Source organism: Brachyhypopomus gauderio, chromosome 8 (genome assembly GCF_052324685.1).
Source record: "Brachyhypopomus gauderio isolate BG-103 chromosome 8, BGAUD_0.2, whole genome shotgun sequence".
NCBI classification, from domain to species: Eukaryota; Metazoa; Chordata; class Actinopteri; order Gymnotiformes; family Hypopomidae; genus Brachyhypopomus; species Brachyhypopomus gauderio.
This window is the reverse complement of record NC_135218.1, coordinates 25,045,277-25,067,630: the sequence shown is the minus strand read 5'-3', so window position 1 is coordinate 25,067,630 and position 22,354 is coordinate 25,045,277. Positions and strand designations below refer to the sequence as shown.

General features: G+C 45.3%; 2 protein-coding genes and 1 long non-coding RNA gene across 7 annotated transcripts; 1 reads left to right on the top strand and 2 right to left on the bottom strand.

Moving 5' to 3' along the window:
• Window positions 1–958: 958 nt before the first annotated feature.
• Window positions 959–5,885, top strand: c8h22orf23 (chromosome 8 C22orf23 homolog). 4 transcript variants are annotated; one of them, XM_077015824.1, is made up of 8 exons: window positions 959–2,960; window positions 3,229–3,325; window positions 3,411–3,473; window positions 3,643–3,813; window positions 4,116–4,247; window positions 4,436–4,536; window positions 4,763–4,847; window positions 4,995–5,885. In XM_077015824.1, the coding sequence occupies exons 2-8, from the start codon at window positions 3,232–3,234 to the stop codon at window positions 5,003–5,005; spliced, it is 657 nt and encodes a 218-aa protein (XP_076871939.1). In that variant the 5' UTR covers window positions 959–2,960; window positions 3,229–3,231; the 3' UTR covers window positions 5,006–5,885. The 4 variants fall into 4 exon arrangements, with proteins under 4 accessions (XP_076871939.1, XP_076871938.1, XP_076871942.1 ...); XM_077015823.1 differs by having other exon boundaries at window positions 3,640–3,813; XM_077015827.1 differs by having other exon boundaries at window positions 959–2,959; window positions 3,229–3,473.
• Window positions 5,116–7,598, bottom strand: LOC143522107 (uncharacterized). Its single transcript, XR_013132918.1, has 2 exons — window positions 7,299–7,598; window positions 5,116–7,178 (listed from the first exon to the last, which is right to left on the bottom strand). It is a non-coding gene; the product is annotated as an uncharacterized LOC143522107 (long non-coding RNA).
• Window positions 7,599–22,158, bottom strand: micall1a (MICAL-like 1a). 2 transcript variants are annotated; one of them, XM_077015821.1, is made up of 16 exons: window positions 21,256–22,158; window positions 16,623–16,671; window positions 15,556–15,697; window positions 14,922–15,022; window positions 13,332–13,456; window positions 12,528–13,117; window positions 12,043–12,109; window positions 11,478–11,872; window positions 10,815–11,212; window positions 10,278–10,412; window positions 9,736–9,862; window positions 9,252–9,342; window positions 8,641–8,714; window positions 8,315–8,429; window positions 8,129–8,172; window positions 7,599–7,999 (listed from the first exon to the last, which is right to left on the bottom strand). In XM_077015821.1, exons 1-16 carry the CDS (start codon window positions 21,396–21,398, stop codon window positions 7,875–7,877), a joined length of 2,721 nt encoding a protein of 906 aa, XP_076871936.1. In that variant the 5' UTR covers window positions 21,399–22,158; the 3' UTR covers window positions 7,599–7,874. The 2 variants fall into 2 exon arrangements, with proteins under 2 accessions (XP_076871936.1, XP_076871937.1); XM_077015822.1 differs by having other exon boundaries at window positions 10,815–11,170.
• Window positions 22,159–22,354: the final 196 nt, after the last annotated feature.

Sequence of the window (22,354 nt, the reverse complement as noted above, 5' to 3'; positions counted from 1 at the left end):
CAAAGAAAAGATTATGAGTATGGAGGCCAGGCTGACAGCCAATCAGGAGCTTGTGGTGGATCTGCAGAAAAAGAGTGAAGGTATACTGTAAAGATATTGTCTGTCTTTCTATAAATGAAGTTGATTGTGAATTAGGAGATGGTGTACTGGGATTAGAAATTATGTCTAACATGAAGATGGACAATCACAGGGCAAAAGTCCATAGCTTGTCTGTCAGGAACATGCTGAAAATATAATCTTTGGGATAACTTAATAAAGCTAATCTGATCACATGTTAAGATTTGTCAGTTCTTTGAGGCAGTGTTTCACCCAGTGTTGTGATTTATTTGTACATTCGTTTAGGCATGAAGGTGGCTTTCTCAGCCTCACTACAGGGGACAGGTGATATTACCTTGGGCCCTTACAACACCAGAATGACTCTGATATACAAACATGTCATTACAAACATAGGCAATGCGTACAACCCAAATACAGGTACAAATCAACTTTACATTATCATACCAGTACACAAGCCATTATAAAAACAACAAAGCTAAATAAAGAATACTTATTCACCAATTCCATAATATTAATAATATATTAATTTCAAATATATTTACATTTGGTTAATATTATTATTGTTGTTGTGAACTGTGTTTATTATTGTGTTGTTTATTTGCATATTTTGTTTCATAGGAGTTTTCACAGCACCTGTGAAAGGGGTCTACATGTTTCACTTATTTATTTTTGCTGCGGGACATGATAAGTACCCTGTTACCACATCATTAATGAAGAACGGACAACAAGTTCTTGTGGCACATGGACACCAAGCTGGTCCACATTATGTGAACTCCTCCAATGGAGTGTCCCTGCAGTTAGATGCAGGAGATGTGGTCTATGTGCAATTCTGGGAGAACTGTATCATATATGACAATGCAAATTATCATAACACTTTCACTGGGCACTTGCTGTACGCTGAATGAACGGAGCTCAGGTTGTCAGATATGTCCACTACTCTGATGGTATTAACATACTTAACATGCATAACTGACTCTCAAGCACCAGCCAGTATTATGCATCACAGCCCCAGTCTTTGTAACCTGGACCCTATTTCTCATGTATCTTCTAGTACTTACTGTGCACTACCAAATGCTTGTTCACTTCTAACAGAAAATCCCTACTGCTGGAATTATTAGCCAATACTGTTGATTTGCTGTTGCTAACTGATACTTGGTGACAAGTTGCTGATTTTTACACTCCGAATCAGGCAACTCCACGGACCTTATTAAAATCAAACATACTTTAATACTCTGATTCTACCAGGCAACCCCAATGACCTTATTATTCAAATAAAATATACTTTATTCAGTATAATTCAGTAAAATGATTATGTCTACTATAATGAATCTTAGTGTCAGCTATTGGTAAGAATTATCAACAAAACTGGACCTGAAAATGTGAAAAACATTACATTTCTCAATTAATGTAGCCCAAACCTGACAGCTCACAAGGTTTAATTTTGTTTTATTGCACTGCACACAACCAGTAAGCCTGCAGTTCAGCTCCACAGATAATTTTTTCACAACACTGACATCAGTTTCAATTGTGGTTTAATATGTGGTTTAATATTAAATATATTTGAAAATTGAAAAGGACAGTCAGGAGTGACATCTCAGGGACAAGACTGGTTTAGCGCTTTAAAAAGGACTAGACTGGATTACACTGGGATCTGTAACAGATCAACAGAAGATACAAATGACTTACTTTTATAGTGGGGAACATAACAATACAGAGGTCAAATATCCAGTTATGAACCAGAATGTTCCAAATCAAACGTGACTGAAAAAGAGTGACTGGCTCTAGTGTGTGCTGATCTGGTGAACGTTGGAGGTTGGAAGCTTCGGTCAGAAAGCTGGGCTCCGAGAGATTTTGGTTTTCCACTTTTGCTTTATTGAACATGGAATATTACAAGGATTGGATGAGAGATGGATGATACAGACATGAATTGGGATAGATGCCCGAAAAGATATGTGTAGATGGTTGTATATGTGTGGCTGTAATTACAGGAAAAAACAGATGAATTACTCAAATAGTACATTCAATCAATTACTACAAGGCTAAACAAACAAACACATCCTCCAAATGAGTACAGTGACAAACGGAAATTAATCCAATGAATGAAAATGTTACATCTAACAGATCACCGATCATGTGTAGATACATTGAATGATATAACAGAACACCTGTAAATTACTCAATCGCTCGTAACGAGCTAACAACAACACAGGTCGAAATAATAACGGCTCGCATCGACCTAGTACATATATCACACTCGCTGCAGCATGTACTACATTAGTACTAACAATATTGAACTCACTTTTGATATATTGACGCACATAACTTTCAGATAAAGATGAGACACACCGCTGTACAAAGTTATCTCTCCTATCTTTCGGTAAGGACCAACGGACGCTGCGCGTGCGCATTCTACAAGACCGGACTAATGTACTGCAACGCAATGAGAACAACTTCTTATATAAAACAACAAGATAAAACGACAGTCTTTCGTACAGTGACGCTAGTCTATATATAGCCTATATACCAACATAATGAGATCATCCATCTCATGTTGAGATAGTTATTCTGTTTCACTATTTCCAGTGGCTTGAATGGGCTTCTCTGACTTTCTAAGAAAAAAATATCAAGAATGCCAAATTGAGGTCTTCCACCCTGTTATAGAAACTGGGTTGAATCGATGAATAGGTCCACTAGCCTATATTCCACTAAGACAGTTTTCATAATTTTCGCTTTCTATTGTCTGTTTGGTACCGAGTGACCATCAAAATAAAATTTACCGTCCAACATGAAGCCCATCCTTCTTGTATTAATGTAACCATAGCAACCTTTCCCGGAAGTAATTGAGCCACTGTGCGTTTATCCAACCAACTGGGAAGAACGGCTACAAATTTGCCTTTAAAAAGTTAAGCTGCTTTTAATAGTTTTGCTTTTTGTAATTTCAAGCTGTGTAACTATGTTTTGTATGTCATGTTTAGCTCGTTACCACAATATATACGCCTATTTATCGACATTTAGATAATGTTCAACAGATAAGTACACATAAGGAGATTCGAGCTTGCTGTGTATAATTTATTAACGTCAGTAGAGGACCTAAAAATATTTTACAAGAAGACTACGACTGCCCGCAAGTGTTCAAAGAAATCTCTTTTCTTCGCTTGATCTTACACACAGACGATGGAGTGCGGGTCAGCGCGTGGGGCAGCGCGAGGACTGTGGAACTGTCCTCGAGCGGCGAAGTACAGCAGCGAAACTCAGGAATTACTTCAATGTGTGTGTGTGTGTGTGTGTGTGTGTGTGTTAAACCACTCCAAAGTTTCTTTAAATGACACCATCTAATCTGTTTGCTTACCCAGTGATGATGCGAGAATCGCGACTCACGAATTTTCACCAGCGGGAGATTAACAAGCAACTGACGAGTAAGAACACATGACCATTGATTTACAGAGTGTTGAATAAATATATAGCTGAAAAATCTGTTGTGTTTGGTCTGTAAAACCCTCTGGGTTTACAAATCCTTTTCCATGACTGTTTTGGACTACAAAATATATTATCCGCTTACCTACCAATTTCCTTATGTACCAGAAGGGGGCGCTCTACCTCTGCTCTGTAACCCGACCTCGTCCGTCCCGCCCCCACAACCCCAGCCAAGGACGAGCAAAAGTGTGACTCATTCAGCCAGACCGCAGAAACGCAGCGTACAGATGTGTTCAGCCGGCAACAACTATATCCGGGAGAAATTTCGGCCAAGCGCAACACGTGGGCATTTGTGTTTTCATATAACAGCCACATTCAAAGCTAGTTTAACGATGTAAATGAGGTCTCTAAAAAATGCTTTTTCATTCATTCAATTTTCTGGTGCTTCAGTGGGTATAATCGGATCTTTTCCCTGAAGTGATGCCCTGGCAACCTGAAGTAGTTTGACCTGTACCTTTTATGCAATCATTATTGTAATTTGCCAAACTATCATTTTACAATAATGAGGCAACTGTCAGACATGCGATAGTGTCTAACCTGTAACACATTTCCCCCACCCTGCTGTCCCTGTCTTCTGGCCAAAGGAGACTTGGAGAAAGAGAAACGCAGACTGCAGAACATCCTTGCTACAGGTCAGGATGAAGCTCCACCTTCTCGCTGTCAGGCACCACCCACTGAGGGAGGAGAGGAGAGTGAGAGAGACAGGTTCCAAGAGGGTGAGACTAACTCAGCTTCCCAGGACAGAACATGTATAGAAAATAACATTTCTAACAATCTGGGAATTAGATGTGCAGGTCGAGTATGTAGTTGCTTTACAGACAAGTAAAGAAAAAGTATGCAGAATAATTTTCTCAGTTTATGAATTGTACATAATTTGTATGACCAAATTGTCTGGCCCTCATAGTCCTGGATGAGATTGAGGATAGGAGGCAGTTTTTGGAGGAGATGACTGCTCTTGGAAGAGGAAACCACTACCGTCACATCATAAACACAGAGATATCTCAGGTACACAGACGCAGACCATGTCATCTGTCTTCATTCTGAAATATTCAGCCTGAATGCTCTACACAAATGCTGCACAACCAACAGTTGCCGTTACTATTGAAGGTCCATTATTTACAATTGCACCAATTACTTCCTGCTTCACGCCGATTTAAAACTGAGCAACATTAATTCATACACGCTGTCTGAGTAGTATGTATGAATTCTGTGTTTGGGCTCTCTCCCGCAGAAGATTAGAGAGCTGGAACTGATCGACAGGGCACGCAGCAAAGAGCTGAGGACTCTTGTGAGGAAGGAGCAAGACGAGGAAGGAGGTGAATGAAACACAGTCTACCATCTAGACAGCTGGACACACCTACCACATCAAAAGCACAAGAACATGTGATGGCATGCAGCTTTTTCAATGGGTTTGGACTTTAAGAGAATACTGATTTCAGATGGTTTCTTCTTTATTTCATCAGGAAACACCTGACACAGCCTTACACAACCTTCAACCTTAAGATGATCAGTACAGGGCAATATACCAGCATACAATTTTCTGAGCCAACTTCGGGAATTAATACCCACACTGCATCCTGTGAGTTAGTTTCATTAAATGTTTTATTCACTGTTGAAACCAACGTGCATCTGGATTTTTTAAAGGTGTTTCTAGGCAACAGAAGCCCTTGGTTTGAGATTTTAGTGGCACAAAAAATCTAACAGTAGCAAAATTAACACAAAGACAAGAGCTTGTTTGTTGAAAAAACAAAATTGCCAAAAACGTCAAGTTAGACATAGACAAAATATATACTTTGCTGCCCCAAATTATTCATACCCCTGGCAAATTTAAGACTTAGTTACTTTTATTCAACCACCAATAAAATGACTCCCAGAAAATAAGTACAATAGACATTGTGAAAAAAAAATGCTCAACTTTTATTTACATTCGATGTGTGGAGGGAGTTAAAGATCAGGGTGATGGTGAGGAGCTCATCGCTAAAGATGAATTGGCAAAAATACCAGTGGAGACATGCAGAAAGCTGGTCAGCAATTATAGGAAGCATTTGACTGCTGCAATAGCCAATAAAGGGTTTTCTATTGATTATTGAGAAGGGTATGAATAATTTTGGACATGCCACTTTTTGTTCAAATGTGTAAAAAAAACATTTTATTCCACAATGATGCCTCTTGAACTTCATCTTATTCTCTTCTAGGAGACAGATGTGTCATTTTATTGCTGTTGAATAAAATAACCAAGTCTAAATTTGGGGTATGAATCATTTCAGGCAGCACTGTACACATACATCACAACATTCAGCTTTCCCCATAAATACAGTAAAACAATGGCACTCAGGCACAATCATCTTTTGTCTTGCTTGAGATAAAAATTTCAACAGATAACATGACTGACATTCCAAGAAGTACAATGCAAGGCATTAAGAATTTAGTTTCCTATAGTGTCTCTCCCAAATTACCAGCAATTTCTGTTATTACATCACGTTAAAATATTCCTACATAAAAAAAATTAAAAATTCCTACATTTTTGTTATCACCTTGAAAAAGTTCATTTATTCTTTCCTTCCTAGAAACATATTGAAATTGTTGTATATTACATAAGGAAGATTCTGTTCCTTTAAAGGGCTTCATCCTTTTAAAAATACATTTACATGATGGGCTATCCAATATCTTAACCAATTATTTGCATTAACATGAACCAGTACTACAGAAAAATTATTGCATGTTTGATGACATCTTTGACAGACATTTGGCCAAAACTACTACTGCGGTTTTAGTTGCAGTACTATCAATCCGTTGTTTTTATGAATGGCCCGTGTTGCTAGAAAACTGCAGGCAGAGACCCAGAGCTGCAGAAGTCTCATCAGCACCAGTGGCAGTAGATTACCTGACAAGTACCACACGGTTACAGGAACACAGTTTACTCTTTACTACACTCCTTACTACTTACTCTTTACTAACGAGCATTTAACACTCATCTCCAAATCTCACGGTTTTGCACTAGGTAGGTGCATAAAAGCATGATCACACTTTGTTAAATAGACACCCTGAAAACCAAAGAACCCAGTTTATGGTTTAAGTAGATCGTAAACCTGCATGAATGACCAAGTGAAACGTCCGTCTTTGGAACTTGGCACACTCATTTAAAGGTAAAAGTCATTCTAGATTTCATTCCTAGTTTACACTCTTCTTCCTTCTCAAACAAAGAAGTAAACTTATGACCCATTTTATGTACTAATCGAACACTACACTCCTGTTTTATTAACTGATTACGTCCTACATTTTAATAAAGGTTAAAAGTGAATAAGTGTTTTGATAAATATTAGGGGGGGGGGGGGTGCGCTCATGGTTGTTCCATGTTCTCACAACCACTTCATGGTGTTATAGTCATGAAACATGAACAGGGTCTAATGAAATCGTTCCTCCACCTGCCCCCATCCGCTCCACCTCTCCCACGCCCTCAACTCTTCTCCTCCATCCGCTCCACCTCTCCCACCACGCCCTCAACTCTTCTCCCCCATCCGCTCCACCTCTCCCACGCCCTCAACTCTTCTCCTCCATCCGCTCCACCTCTCCCACGCCCTTAACTCTTCTCCTCCATCCGCTCCACCTCTCCCACGCCCTCAACTCTTCTCCTCCATCCGCTCCACCTCTCCCACGCCCTTAACTCTTCTCCCCCATCCGCTCCACCTCTCCCACGCCCTTAACTCTTCTCCTCCATCCGCTCCACCTCTCCCACGCCCTTAACTCTTCTCCCCCATCCGCTCCACCTCTCCCACGCCCTCAACTCTTCTCCTCCATCCGCTCCACCTCTCCCACGCCCTCAACTCTTCTCCTCCATCCGCTCCACCTCTCCCACGCCCTCAACTCTTCTCCTCCATCCGCTCCACCTCTCCCACGCCCTCAACTCTTCTCCTCCATCCGCTCCACCTCTCCCACGCCCTCAACTCTTCTCCTCCATCCGCTCCACCTCTCCCACGCCCTTAACTCTTCTCCTCCATCCGCTCCACCTCTCCCACGCCCTCAACTCTTCTCCTCCATCCGCTCCACCTCTCCCACCACGCCCTCAACTCTTCTCCTCCATCCGCTCCACCTCTCCCACGCCCTCAACTCTTCTCCTCCATCCGCTCCACCTCTCCCACGCCCTCAACTCTTCTCCTCCATCCGCTCCACCTCTCCCACGCCCTCAACTCTTCTCCTCCATCCGCTCCACCTCTCCCACGCCCTCAACTCTTCTCCTCCATCCGCTCCACCTCTCCCACGCCCTCAACTCTTCTCCTCCATCCGCTCCACCTCTCCCACGCCCTCAACTCTTCTCCCCCATCCGCTCCACCTCTCCCACGCCCTCAACTCTTCTCCTTCCGCGGACTCCCGCCCTTCGCCACTTCGCCCTTCGTGCTGAGCCTCTTCAGGACCTTCATGGGTTTGAACTTAGCGGCCTTCTTCTTCTGCTCCCCCTCGCTGTGGAACTCTGGGTAAGGAGGGAGGGGTCGATTTGAAACAAAGAGGCAGAGCCCAAGGGGCAGAACCAAAAGGATGCATACAGAGACGGGGCAGAAGAGAGACAACACAGAGGACAACAGAAATAAGCCACTCCTACCTTTTTTCAACATGGCAGCCACTAGTTTGTCCTCTTCCTCTTCCCTAAAGAAAAACAGATCTTGAGTTCTGGTAAGCCCTGCGGGACGGCTAGTGGAGCCGTCTTTCATTTGTGTCTGTTTCGAGAAGATGGCAAAACGTTCCACCAACGAGCCTGGAACCGTACGAGTGTGAGCCGATTGATCACCTCTGCTTGTCCTGATCCATGCTGTTGATGATCTGGTTCCTCTGCTCGATCACGGTGACCAGCTCGTCCATCAGCTGCTTTTCCCTGTCTCGATCCTCATCACTCCACTCCCTCTCTGCAAAACAGACAGGAGCAACAGAAAAAGGTAAGTAGATGGGGATGGAACAGGAATAATGAGTAGATATATGTAAGAGCCAGGCAATTTCCTGAGTAAACTCTCACTAATGCACGTGTAATGACATAGTGGCGTAACAGAGTCCAACACCAGGGGTCAACACACATGGTTGTGCGACGCTGCATTCCGGCAGGTGTCCACAAAAACCCACCTGGCTTGTTCAGGAGACACCTCAGCTCATACTCCACGTCCGCCTGCCTCTCCTCCAGGTCCTGCTGTTTCACCCTGACCAATGATCAATAACCAGTGAGAATCAAAGAGAACCTCTACTCACGACACCGTCAGTGGGACGTTCCCAGTCTATATTACACAAACATCTTCTCCAGCGTTTGAGTCATTCTCCTGCCCACTGTTTTCTCTTGCTTGCCCATTGCCAAAAACTACATCAACATAAAACTGAAAGTTTACTACTATAAACAGGTTCATCCACATAATTTCAGACTTGGCATGACTTTGTCAGTATGAGTGGGTATATTAAAGTTTATATTGAACATAGGAAACTGAACCTAAGATGGATGTCCAAGTATTTTGACATCTAAGAGATTTCCATGTCATGTAATAATATGACAGCTTACAATAATAAATATGTGGAGAAGTCTATAAACATGTCACAAATATTTGTAGCCCTTTGCTGTAGGTGTCTGTGAAATCAACCCATGTTAAAAATACACTGTGCACCCCTGCTGTAGGTCCGTTATCACAACCGGTCACGCTCATGACACCTCTTTCAAGTCTCGGACGTGAACGTGTCGGACGGCTTACGTGTAAACCAGCTCTGCTTCTCGCCGCACCAGTAGGTGTTTCTCGTGAATCAGGGTGAACCAGTCCACCAGCAATCGCTCCTCCTCTTCCTCTAAAACACGGAGAAGCGACTCTTTAAAATGCAACCTCTTCACAATTCAACAGTACAGCCTTGCTGTTTTACGAAACACATACAGCAGGGGGCAGTGTAGAGTTCACACCCAAGCAAGTGGGGCGTTGCAGTTTCTTTGTCAGCCAGGTTTACTCTGGTGAAAGCAGAACTCTAACCTTGAAATACAAATATAAACTCTGCATTTTATTTCTTAGGAATTCTGGCCCAGTTTTGGATCTTCCATCCATCTTTCTTTATGACTGAATGATGTGCCGTCCTACACTTGCATTTCAAATCACTGACCCCAGATCAGTGTCAGAGTCTATATACATGCAACAAATATTTGTGGGACCCTAGTTGAATGCACTGATCCCAGACCAGTGCATTCCTCACCGTTAGAGCACTCCCTGAGCCGGTGCTCCAAGTCCACCCCTCTGTGCTCCAGCTCATCCAGCTGCCTCTCCAACAGCCCCATCTCCACGTAGATGTCCTCGATGGGGATGTACTGATCCGTGTGTACCTGGGTAGCAGACAGCAGGAGACTGTGAGCATCAGGGGCAATGTCGCTGATGTAGCCGTGAGGGTGACGATGTTCTAGAACACGCCCGCGTTCTGCCCGAGTACCGACGAACATCGATAGAATGTCGGGAGCTCCTAGCAACAATGTGGATTTGCTTCTATTATTTTATAATTGTCACTAAACCTGAATGAAACCAGAACTTGCTCAATATATAAAGCAGACGTTCCACCATTAGGCCCAGAGCTACTAGCGCATTAGATTGTGCTTGTAATCACTTGTTATGACTTGGCTTCAGATCTACTCTTGCTCCTCTACTAGAATTCAGCAATTTCATTTCAAAATCGATTTTGTATTTCTAGCAGCGGAAGAAATAAGATTTTCTAGCAAAAGGAAAGTGTGGGTAATCTTGTTTAACCTTGCGTTTAATGAGGGGGAAGCCATGCCCCGGGGCAGGGGGCCGGGCGGGTCGAGGGCCTCTCGAGGTCCTGGACTGAGGGGAAGTGACCGTCGGGGAGGCCTTCCGATTGAACGGATTCTCCTTACAGATCCGCTGAAGGGGAGAGGAAGACAAGCAACACAGGAAGAAAGCAAAAGAAGAGGAGGAGAGAAAACAGAAACGAGTGAGCAGGGGAGGGCAGGAGAAGAGGACGGAGAGGAGTGGAAGAGGAGAGAACATTCGTGTTCAGTCAAATAGCATAGTTCTCAAATCCTTAGACTTACTGCTCACTCTGCCCACATTACTAATCACAGTCACCATGAACCTACTGGGGTCACATCACTGTGGTGATATCCCACACTGGCTTACTTCAGTTCACTACTGGCCAGTTCACCGCTTGTGTTTCAGAAACATAAAACCACCAAGGACAGCTGCAAATCTTAAAACACATCTTAAGAACAACAAAAAATGCTACTGCACATATTCTCATATCTTTAAGGTCATGGTTCTGATCACCTTATTGGGTGTGTTTGAAGACGTAGTCCCAATCAGTGGACTAGGACCAGCTGGGGGGCGGGGAGGAGGTGGTCTCATAGCCCTGTGTCCTGCACTCCTATTGGTCTCTGGAGTGGCGGGGGCAGAACAGGTGTTGGTGTGCGGTGGCTGCGGGGCGGAGCTAGGCGAGAGGCGAGACTGGAGTTCAGCCGAAGGCGGCGAAGGGGAGGAGCCAGGGCTGCTGATTGACGGCTCAGACACGCTCTTGGTGACCGTATGTCCCTGTTCGCTAGCGGAGGGCGGTCGGGGGCGGGCTGCGGCGGGCCGGGTGGGGGCGTGGTCTGACGAAGAGGAGGAGAGGCTCTCCGTGCTCAGAGCTGGAGATGGACAGGCAGAGGAAGACTGAGAGGGAGGAAGAGCTGAAGGAACAGCAGACCAGAAAAGTGAAAATGAAGAGAACGCGGACAGCAAAAATAAAGTGAACAAAGAACAAGGGGGAACATCACTGGACTCGAACGCATAATAGACATCACAAGATGAAACATCTCTACATTCAGACTGAACACAATTAAATAATCCAGACAAGAGAAAGCTGAAATTCTGTATTTTATGACTGATGGAACACAACAAGCCTAAAATATGGACGCCCTGTCTCAGAACTTGCCTTTCTGGTCAGTAACTGACCTGTAGGGGCAGATTTAGGGGCTTTGGGTGCTGGCCGTTTTTTACTGCTGCCACTTCCTGGACTTCCAGAGGGGGCGGGGCTCCCTTTTCTGGGAGGGGTGTCTGATCCAGACACATCAGCAGCCTGTGTAATCCCATACCACGGGTGGACAGCAACTACAGAAGGTGGAACCAACGCTTCTGCAACTGACTCGTCATCTTCATCATCAAAGGGATTAGGAGGTGAGGCCGGGCGGGACTCCTCCTCCTTCACCAAGGGGGAGGAGTCACCATGTGGAGGCGTGGCAACACCAAGAGAAGCTGGAGGAGGAGGAGGAGCAACCTTTTTCTTGGGCTCCTGTTTGACAAGAGCCAGCCAGGGCGGGTCTTTGGGTTTGGGAGTGTCACTAGGCTGGCTGGTACGTAGCAGGAGGCGGGGCCAATGGCAAAGACAGACGGGAGAACACAGTGACATATGAACAGACATTAACATACACACAGGAACATACGCACACACACTGAGAATGCATGTTTGGAGAGATGAGCAAATCGAAAGGAAAAAGCAAAGCAAGGATTGTGTTCTCACCCTGGGGCAGGAGAATGAGATCTTTCACGGGGTACTAGGGCAGGAAGTCTGTGGTTACCTTCATCTCCTAGTTAAGAACAGAGAGAGGGAAGAGATCTGGAAGATCAGAACATCATTGCTACAAAACTAAGACAGTCGATGTTGTTAGAGACACTGTAGGAACTTATTACAATATATTACCCAGTGAATCATTCTACTGTACTATTAACAACTCACTTCAACATGGAAAGATTTCCAGCATTTTTTTTTCCTTAGGAATTCTAGGACCTCTGGGCTTTTTCCTCATGATTTCATGGATTGCGAAGGTTTACTAAAACGCCAGGATTAGGACTAGAATGCTGCCTACAAACTTTGATCAATTCTATTCTTTGGCATGTGCCAATCTGGATCATTAGCATAAAAATAACGTTACAGTGCTGGCCCAAACTTCACTGAAGTTGCCTGATTTTAATGACAACACCTGATCTACCATATATAAAACTCACCATTGACTGCTGGAGTCTGTGTGGGTTTGGGTGGGCGTGTCCTGGGTATAGGACGAACAGGAGGGGAGGAGTCAAACACCCTTCGAGGGGCGGGCACCGGTCGACTGTCCGCCCTTGCGCTCGAGGATGGAGGAGGAACGTTATTGGCTGCGGCTGGGTCTGGCTTTGGCGGTTCCTCCTTTAGTTCTACCTCTTCCTCTTCGTCAGACTCGTCAAAAGGATTGGGAGGACTGGCTGGCCGGGGTCCTGTCTCTTCTTTCAAGGCATCCTCAATTTCCTCTGCTTTCCTCACCCTTCCTTTTTCGCCCTCTTCCTTTTCCCTCTCCAGAGAGTTTGTTTCGTTACCCAATGGGCTGATGAGGGTGTCGGTATCAGCATGACCCGGCTGTGCTTTTTCCAAACTCCTCCCACTGGGAGGGGTTTCGGGGACCGAGCACGATGCTACCGGGTCAAGCTGCTTGCTCAAGTCCGGACGACCGTTCTGACTGGTTGAAGACGTTCTTGGAAAGTGGCGCACGCAGACCAGGGATCCAGAATCTCCCACAAGTTTGTAAGAGCCAGGCAATAAAGTGCTGCTACATTCCATGCACCTGTAGATAAATGCATTCTTAGCAGACTTGTATAACGGCACACTTTCTGATTCAGATAATTCACACAATACACAAATGGTACTTTTTTCTTCACCGAGTTATTTCCAAATCTTGATATCTGTGGTGCCTATTCCTAAAGACTAAGAGTTCGTTTGTGGTGGACCCAAAGGTTTCGACGTCCAGCTTTGCTGTGCGGAGCGTCTAGCTGCCCTACCTGAAGCAGTTGCGGTGGTACAGCTTGCCGTCGACGAGGAAGCGCTGCACCAAGTGAACGTGCTTCCCACAGGCCGCACAGGTGCTGCTCAGAGTGCTGCGCTTCGATTGGCTGTCTTCGCTCGGCTGTGTGGGCGGAGTCAGAAATCGGGACAGGACATTAGGGACGGGGAGACCATACGCGGGTGAAAACAGTAATGGCGTACTGCAAGTGCCTAGTTAACCTCCTCTAGAGCTAAAATGAAAGATGAAGAGGTAAACCAGCTTCCTCACAAGCCCCCCCCCCCCCCCCCCCCCCCGTCATCCCGTCTGGTGACTGGGTAGGATGGGGCAATAATTAGCTCAAAGATAAACAGGAAGAGGAAGTGCATGATGAAGAGGAAAGGGGAGAAGAAGTTGCACAGGGAAGGGAAGGATGAGAAAAAGCTGAAAGAGGATATCCATGACCGTGGGCTATATGGAGATGCAAAACGTCACACCAAAGTACTAAAGTACTGGGTTGGGTGTTAGCGTAGTGCTTCCTAAGACGGTCGTCGAGGACTGGGAGCCAGTGAATTATTATGGGCTGTTCCAGCCCACATTAGCTAGCTTAGGTGTGCTCGGAGCTGGAATGAAGCACAACACTGGACTAAAATGTAAAAGCGCTACAAAAGGAGAAGGTCTGTAAACACCGTCTGCACTGAAGGACAAACTTAGTCAACTACAGGCTTTACATGCCTGGAAAACTGACCACTGAAAACTGCCTTAGAAGAAGTGTGCAAACAGACGGACCCGGGGAAGGAGGAGGAGGGAAGGAGGTGGGGAGAAGGAGAGGAGGAAGAGAGGAGGAGGCATTTACAGCTCTCTCAAAGTGAAATTGAAACACCTCCACGTGCTTGTATCTCAATGAGTATGAGTGTGTTGGAGAAGTGGTTGACCAGGTTTATGCTTTCACAAAACAACACTTCTGTAACACTAGCTGTCTAATGCAGCTAATAAATGTTTTGTTAGATAGACAGCTAGCTAGCTAGCTAGCCAGACAGACAGACAGCTAGCCAGCCAACCAGACAGACAGACAGACAGCTAGCTAGCCAGCCAACCAGACAGACAGACAGACTCACTCTGAGTAACTAAAGTTTCCTGCAGTAAAAGATGTGGGAGCATTGCTCTATAATAAAGTGTTTTCCATATAACGGATATATTATAAATGTTCTCATATTTGCTATGTACCACGGCTTATCATTCATCCTCACCCTGAGGATGTTGTAACGCTGAAGAAACTCTGATGGTATCTGCTTCAGCTACCTCCCGAGCCCTGAGGGGACTGGTATTTCATTAGAGCGCAAGGCTTCAAAACAGGCTTTCAGGACACATTAGTCCTTGTTCACAAAACATGGACCGGGTCCAGATTAGGACTGACTGTTCCCTCACCATCTTGGTTGGGACGTGCCCCAGTAAACTCCTCTTAGAGCGGGACGCCATCCAATATCTGACACACCATCAACTGAAACTGATGGCATTTAATTGAAACAAGCAGGCAGATGACCCTCAAGGGTAATAAACAGAACTCTCTAGAAAATCCAATATTACATGTAGCACTGAGAAACATTACCTCAGCATCGTTGGTTCTATCCTCTAAAGGAGTGGCTGGCCTCTTCACTGCTGGCTCCCTCTGGCCCGCACCAGCTGGCCTCTTCATGCAGGGGGGATTAACTGAAGAACAACACTACATTTAAGAGTCGTGCGCCTCACATTTACATGTGAACCTGACAACCATATGCTTGTACCTTGTTTCACCCTTAGATAAGGTGGTAGATCACAGAACAATTAGCATTTCCTCTTCAAGCTGTATGCATGTTAACACACTTCAACAGAAGCTGTCCATTTGTCGCAATAAAAGATGACAGCAGGTTACATCTGCGAATGACACGGTCCCGTCTGCAGCGAATCGTGTTCCCGGATGCTGATCGCTAGGCAACCAATAAAATTTCCTAGGTGACTGCCGCAAACCAAACAAGCTCTGCAGATGATGCCATCTCTGAAATCTAATTTAATAAATCACCAGAGGCACCTGGAGTTGTACTGGAGGTGATGGGACATTAACTGGGCGCTCGCGGCCTAAACTGGGACAATGAATCTGAACTGCAACCGGAGCGATTCCAAGCTAACTTGGGCTACCACCTCGGCCCAAACAACGGTCTTTACGGAAGTGGCACTCACCGTGTTGAGCACTGACGGGCACTCACCGTGGGATTTGCTAGTGAAGTAGTTGTAGTACTGAGACACGTAGGTGATGACACTGAGGCGATCCGGCACTTTCATGGACACCATGTCCTCTGCGTCCAAGAGGGCTGGAATACCCAGCTCCTTCTCCGCCAACTCAAACGCCTTGAAGCGGGAGAGATAACGTGAGAGAGGGAGACCAGGAAAGAGAAAAAGAACTGAGATGGAAGGAGAAAGAGGGTCAGAGCAAAGCTTTTATAAAAGAGGCTCAAGTACTGTACTGTAAAGTTGCTAATGTGTTCAGTCAGGCGTGGTGGAGTGCAACTTCGTCTCTGCTTTGTTCCTTAAAAACAGACTTCACGGCCGAGCCCATGTGTAATTACTTTCATTAGCCCTGTTTGAGCACTCTCCCTTTAAAAGGTTCCATTCCTTCCTGAGTTTCACACTGGCGGTTACAAAGTCGCAAAAGCTTTCAGGAGAGCTGATAAGAAATGTGAGGTGACTCTGATAATGACAGGCTAGAAAACCTGCTGCCACAGCTGGCTGGTAGATGTAGCACTGGCCTGGGGATAGTAGCTGCACTAGAATAAACCAGAACCAACGGAACCTTAACCCAAATGGACCGGGCTGGACTTTAGCATAACTACTGAATTAGCATGATGCTAACTGGTAAGTATTCCATTAAGAGAACCTTCCTTTCTTGTGCTCTACACATGCATCATCATCACTTGCTGGAGGGCCTAGTCCTCGTACTACAATAGCACGTTAGCACATCTGACCGCATTCTGAATTATCATGTCTGACTGGCTGGATTTCTGGACTCCAGTTCTGTGCATAACCGTGTGCAAGAATAAACCACTATGGTAATGCTATGTCTCAACCAGCATGTCCCACTAGAGCCTAGATCCAGAATTCCAGACGTTTCATATTTAAAAAAACTTGCTGAACACTGCGGAAGAGTGCCGACCAGGTTTAGAGCGGAGACATCAACAACATAAACCCCAGGGTTTAACAGTGACGCGCGCTAGCCTCTCATTTTCATATAAACCCTGGCCAGCACAGCAGAATACAGGCCAGGGCTGATACTCACCAAGCGGTTGTTCTCATACACATTTTCTTTGGAAAGGGAGTCAAAGTCTCTGCAGCATGACAAAAGAGAGAAAGCAAAAGTCATCAGATTGAGATACACGAGATACATTCTTTCCACACAAGAGACTTAACATGTTCTTTAGTTAACGACTTTGAAAGCATAAACACTTGGGTAAGAGGATTGGCTGTGTATGGCTAAAATACATAAAGCTGAGGTTAATATTGGCAAACCATCCTGCACAAACAGGAACATTTCGCTTCACAGCTGATGAGGTTTTGGGAATTTCGATCTCGATCTCCTCGCCTCCCCCAGGAAAGTCACCACCACTACAAAAATAATTACATTTCTCTAATTTGTTTGAAAGAAATTCCATTTTGTTTCCATTAATAAATCTTACAATTAAAACATTCAGTACCACAGATATATGCTCACTTTATGTATTTGACAAGAGGTAAAATATGACAAACCACCATTAAGGTTAAGTAGGTCCTGACACACAAACGTGGCCCTTTTGAACCTATTAGAAATGGTTCTTTCTAAGCCGCATGTCCGTATCGTATTTTTTTGTCGTGATGGTCTTTGGTTTGCGGACCTTCTAACAACAAAACAATTGCAATATAAACCTGCCACGAGCAAACGTAGCATAACAAAGCACAAACAATTAATCAATTTTTCATAAAGGTCATTTCATAAAGCCTCCCACGGGAAGCCGGGAGGCCCTGTGAGGTTGCGCGGTGTGTGAGGGGAAACAATGGAGCTTCTGTGGCGCTGGAGGAAGGAACGCGGCCGTGCGCACGTGCCAAGCCCGGCGGAGCGCAGTAACGTCTCCCGCGGCACCGGCCCCAAAGCCACCCGCCGCATCCGTCGTGACGTCACCCCCGGGATCCCGACACCTCAGCGCGGGTCGAAGCTGCTGGTTGATCCCCCCCCCACCCAGCACAGGAAGACAAACGGAGCTCTAGACCGCACTAGTTCTGGGAGGCTCTCCCGGGCGGCTGAGAGTTTCAGACCCGACTCCGGAGTCTGCAGAAGTCGTGTTAAGCACAGGCGACTCTGCAGCAGATGTGTGTGTGTGTGTGTGTGTGAAACTCTGTTCAGATACGATTCATGCAGACTCATCACTATGTCTCAAAGTACAATCTCCATTAGAGACGAATGATCCGGTTGCACTGATGGATAACCTGACGCCACATAAAGGTAGGAGAGCCCTGAGGCAGGAGAAGCTGAACTTCATTAATAAGAGAGCAATGCAGGATAGTGAAGAAGGGAGGAAACGATGAGAAAAGAGGAATTCAAAATATGGAGATAAAGATAAAGTAAAAGTAAGTCCAAATGAGTTAAATCTGAGGAGAGGATTGGGGCAGGTCTGAGGAGAGGATTGGGGCAGGTCTGAGGAGAAGATTGGGGCAGGTCTGAGGAGAGGATTGGGGCAGGTCTGAGGAGAGGATTAGGGCAGGTCTGAGGAGAGGATTGGGGCAGGTCTGAGGAGAGGATTGGGGCAGGTCTGAGGAGAAGATTGGGGCAGGTCTGAGGAGAGGATTATGGCAGGTCTGAGGAGAGGATTAGGGCAGGTCTGAGGAGAGGATTAGGGCAGGTCTGAGGAGAGGATTAGGGCAGGTCTGAGGAGAGGATTAGGGCAGGTCTGAGGAGAGGATTGGGGCAGGTCTGAGGAGAAGATTGGGGCAGGTCTGAGGAGAGGATTGGGGCAGGTCTGAGGAGAGGATTGGAGCAGGTCTGAGGAGAGGATTAGAGCAGGTCTGAGGAGAGGATTGGGGCAGGTCTGAGGAGAGGATTGGGGCAGGTCTGAGGAGAGGATTGGGGCAGGTCTGAGGAGAGGATTGGGGCAGGTCTGAGGAGAGGATTGGGGCAGGTCTGAGGAGAAGATTGGGGCAGGTCTGAGGAGAGGATTGGGGCAGGTCTGAGGAGAGGATTAGGGCAGGTCTGAGGAGAGGATTGGGGCAGGTCTGAGGAGAGGATTGGGGCAGGTCTGAGGAGAAGATTGGGGCAGGTCTGAGGAGAGGATTAGGGCAGGTCTGAGGAGAGGATTAGGGCAGGTCTGAGGAGAGGATTAGGGCAGGTCTGAGGAGAGGATTAGGGCAGGTCTGAGGAGAGGATTAGGGCAGGTCTGAGGAGAGGATTGGGGCAGGTCTGAGGAGAAGATTGGGGCAGGTCTGAGGAGAAGATTGGGGCAGGTCTGAGGAGAGGATTGGGGCAGGTCTGAGGAGAGGATTGGGGCAGGTCTGAGGAGAGGATTAGGGCAGGTCTGAGAGCGCACCGCTGAGGTCATCATCAAAACATTTCGCTCATAACGACATGTCCCGAGTTTAAAATGGATATGGTTGATGCTAGCGGAGATGGGGGTTGTAAGGGACCTCCACAGGAATAAGAAACTGATACCATCTGCAACAGTTCTGTTAAACGGCTTCTGCAGCTTTTAGTGTGTTGATTAAAATGCTGAATGTCACCTCCTCTCTGTGATTGAGACTGACGGTCGGTCAGGCTAATCTTGGGCCTAAGATTGAGTTTGTTGGGCTTAGCAACAGAGGCAAAGTTGGAGGCTCACAGGTAAGACTAGATTGATGGACCACACCATCTCCCAGTGTCAGTGACAGACATGATGACCCAGCATCTCACCAACAGTGGGCCCTAAATACACCCTGCCTGCTGGACGTTCAACTTCTCTGCTATAACGCAGAAAACTAGATTATTCTTTGAAAATTAACTTAAGCCATTCATGAATATGAATTAATATGTATTTACAAGGAGTGTTGAGTCCTTCCAATGAAAAACCATACATCAGCCATTTTTTCTATTTTCTTTTGCCTTTAGTGTAATGTTATTTTAGTTTCTTGATTTTGTATAACATTTACATTATAATGCTAAAATATGCTTTATTTGTGTGTCCGCATTTGTGTGAATAAAATGTACAATAATGCTTATTATTATTGTTATCATTTTGAATAATCATTGCAAAAGAATGCATATGAAAACATATATTACCTTTGTAACACACCCCCCCCCCCCCCCAATCCCTGATTCGTCCATCACACATGGTTTCCCTGGAGACAGTCAGACATCGCCCAACCAAACTCCCAGGTTTAACGACTCACAGAGAGCCATAGTGTACCAGTGTGTGTACTCACATAAGCATGCACAAACACACGTTTTGGCTCCAATACACAGCAAGGCACTGTACTAGAGCTAGAGCTTAACACACTCCTGCCTACCTCAGACACTGCTTCATCCGACAGACATTCGCACACAGACACACTCATATTTACAGGTGTGGTGCACTGCAGACTCACTGCAACCACAACCATCCCCACACATGAGCTCAGACTGTACTGGCAAACACCAACGAGATGAGTCAGACTAAACCAGCAAAACCTATAGTGATACTTGCTCAAAGCAATCATCTTAAACGCCACCCACTAATCCACGCTGTGAAATTATATAGAAGGAAGCAGACTGTGCGAAGACTGAATTACTACTACAGCTTAAACCCCCACGGTGCGTTTCGCCTCCTGTGAAGGCCAAGCTGATCTGCAGACATGTAACTTCCTGAGTGGCAAAAATGGCAACAGTACTGTTGATACAACAAGGTCTGCATCATCCCAGCGCATGCAACCTGCACACCGCACTCACACAGAAACACACAAGTAAACAAACACCAGTGGAGGAATAAAAAGCAAACTTTGCTTGCACAGCTGATAAAGTAGCATTGTACGAAATGTCCTGTTTCTCTGAAAACTTTGTGTACTTTACTATATATATATATATATATATATATATATATATATATATATATATATATATATATATATATATATATATATATATATATATATAGAGAGAGAGAGAGAGAGAGAGAGAGAGAGAGAGAGAGACAGAGATAGAGAGATAACATCATTGTGATGATCTTAATAATAACTTATTTTTCCTTTCAGCTTTTGATCCAAAATGACTACACAGTTTTTACTATAATGAGAGAAATGGTGGCAGATTCTGAGGCCCAGCTGTCATTCCACATTTGGGCATGTTGCACGGCCCCACATGACTGAGAGGGAGGGGTCTAACATGGTAGTAACAGAACAGCTGAGAATAAGTCAGGTTAGTCACATGTATTAGGGCTCTGCTTGCCTCAAAAGCCTGAGCACAGGCACGCGTTCTAGATGCCATCAGAAATTAGGCCATGCAGGCCTTATTTACATTAGCAACAAACAAAGAGTCTTCTGCTGAGGCGTGAAGAGCAGGTCAGGTGGTTGTGTGTCAGCGTTGAAGCTCTGAGAGGAAAAGCCCTTAACAGTTTTGGAGTGATTTCATTTAACAGTATGTATGTTTGTATGCATATATGTATTTAATCTGATCTGCAGAATTACATCAATAATTCAATGAATAATTCTCATTTAACCATATCTTTCAGCCCTTGCCATTTCTACTTACGTAGTGATTGTCAGTCTACTTAAGCATTAATGGATGTAACTTATCTAATTTACCCAACACCCAGCATTACAATAATAACCTACACAAAACAGAAGACCAAACAGAAAGTCTACAAGCCATGAGAGACACTTTCACCTAAAGGCTTATAAACAACTGGCAACCGCACACAGGAAGCACTGAAAGTACTCACATCAGGTCTGGTCTGTGTCGGTGTATTATGGCACAGAAGGCCAATCCATCTCTGAAGGAAGCTGACATGTTATTAATCTCCACAGCACTGTAGTTCTCACACTGTCGCCTGCACCATTCCTGGAGTGCTTTCAAGGAGCCCATGGTCAAAAGATCTCAACACACGTGTAATGAGACTAATCGCTACCTGGTATTTCTTATCTTTTAATTAATATTTAACGTTACGAGCGGCGTGTATCTCAACACCCTCAGAAACGTGATCGACAGCCGGGATTACACCAAACGTGCCGCCAGCCCAACTGTGTTGTGGTTAGTTATCAGCGATAATATCTCAACTACAACAGTGCTGCCCAACAAAACGTTTGTGTCGTTAAATTACTTCTGCCCCTAATAAATACGTTTTTTCTTAGTCTGACAACTACACACAGATCTGCCAGATTACAGTTCGCGTCAGTAACTCGCAATCTTGAGTTTAACAGTTTGGATCAGAAATCAAAGTCGCGGCCAGCGAGCCATCTTCAGTCTTCGCACACCAAGTTGCTGCTCGGTCAACGGCTGCAAATCCACCGCACATGACCGTCGTGGTCTTTATCCGGAGAGGTAATAGACTCGGTGGATCCCATTCCGTGACAGATCTCTCCGGATCTAGTGGGTCGCGGTTCTTCTGATTCGTGATCCTGACAGCGGCGTGTAACGTTGATCTCGGTTATTAGCTACTTGGCTAACGTTCCGCGGGTCTCCTCGACCCGAAACGACTAGCCAGCTGTGTGTCCATGTTTAAGTCGGTTGTACGCAGCTAGTTTTTCCCGCTAGAGTCGATTCTATAGATAATGAAATACGAGCCCACCCATGTTCCGCTGCCGCGTAGCGAAGCTAACTGACGACTCCTCTCGTCTTCGACCTGAGGGCAAAACGGATCCTGATTAGTCAACTCTCTAATCAGGGGGACTTTGGCGCCACCTTGTGGTGGGAAGTGAAATTACAAGACGAAGACGGCGCACTTCGCCCTTAATTATCCCACCTAGGAAAACAATGTCCCATTATGTCGCGCAATTACACTGTCGTATCAGTGTTTGTTAAAGTTCCTTAAATATTCATCT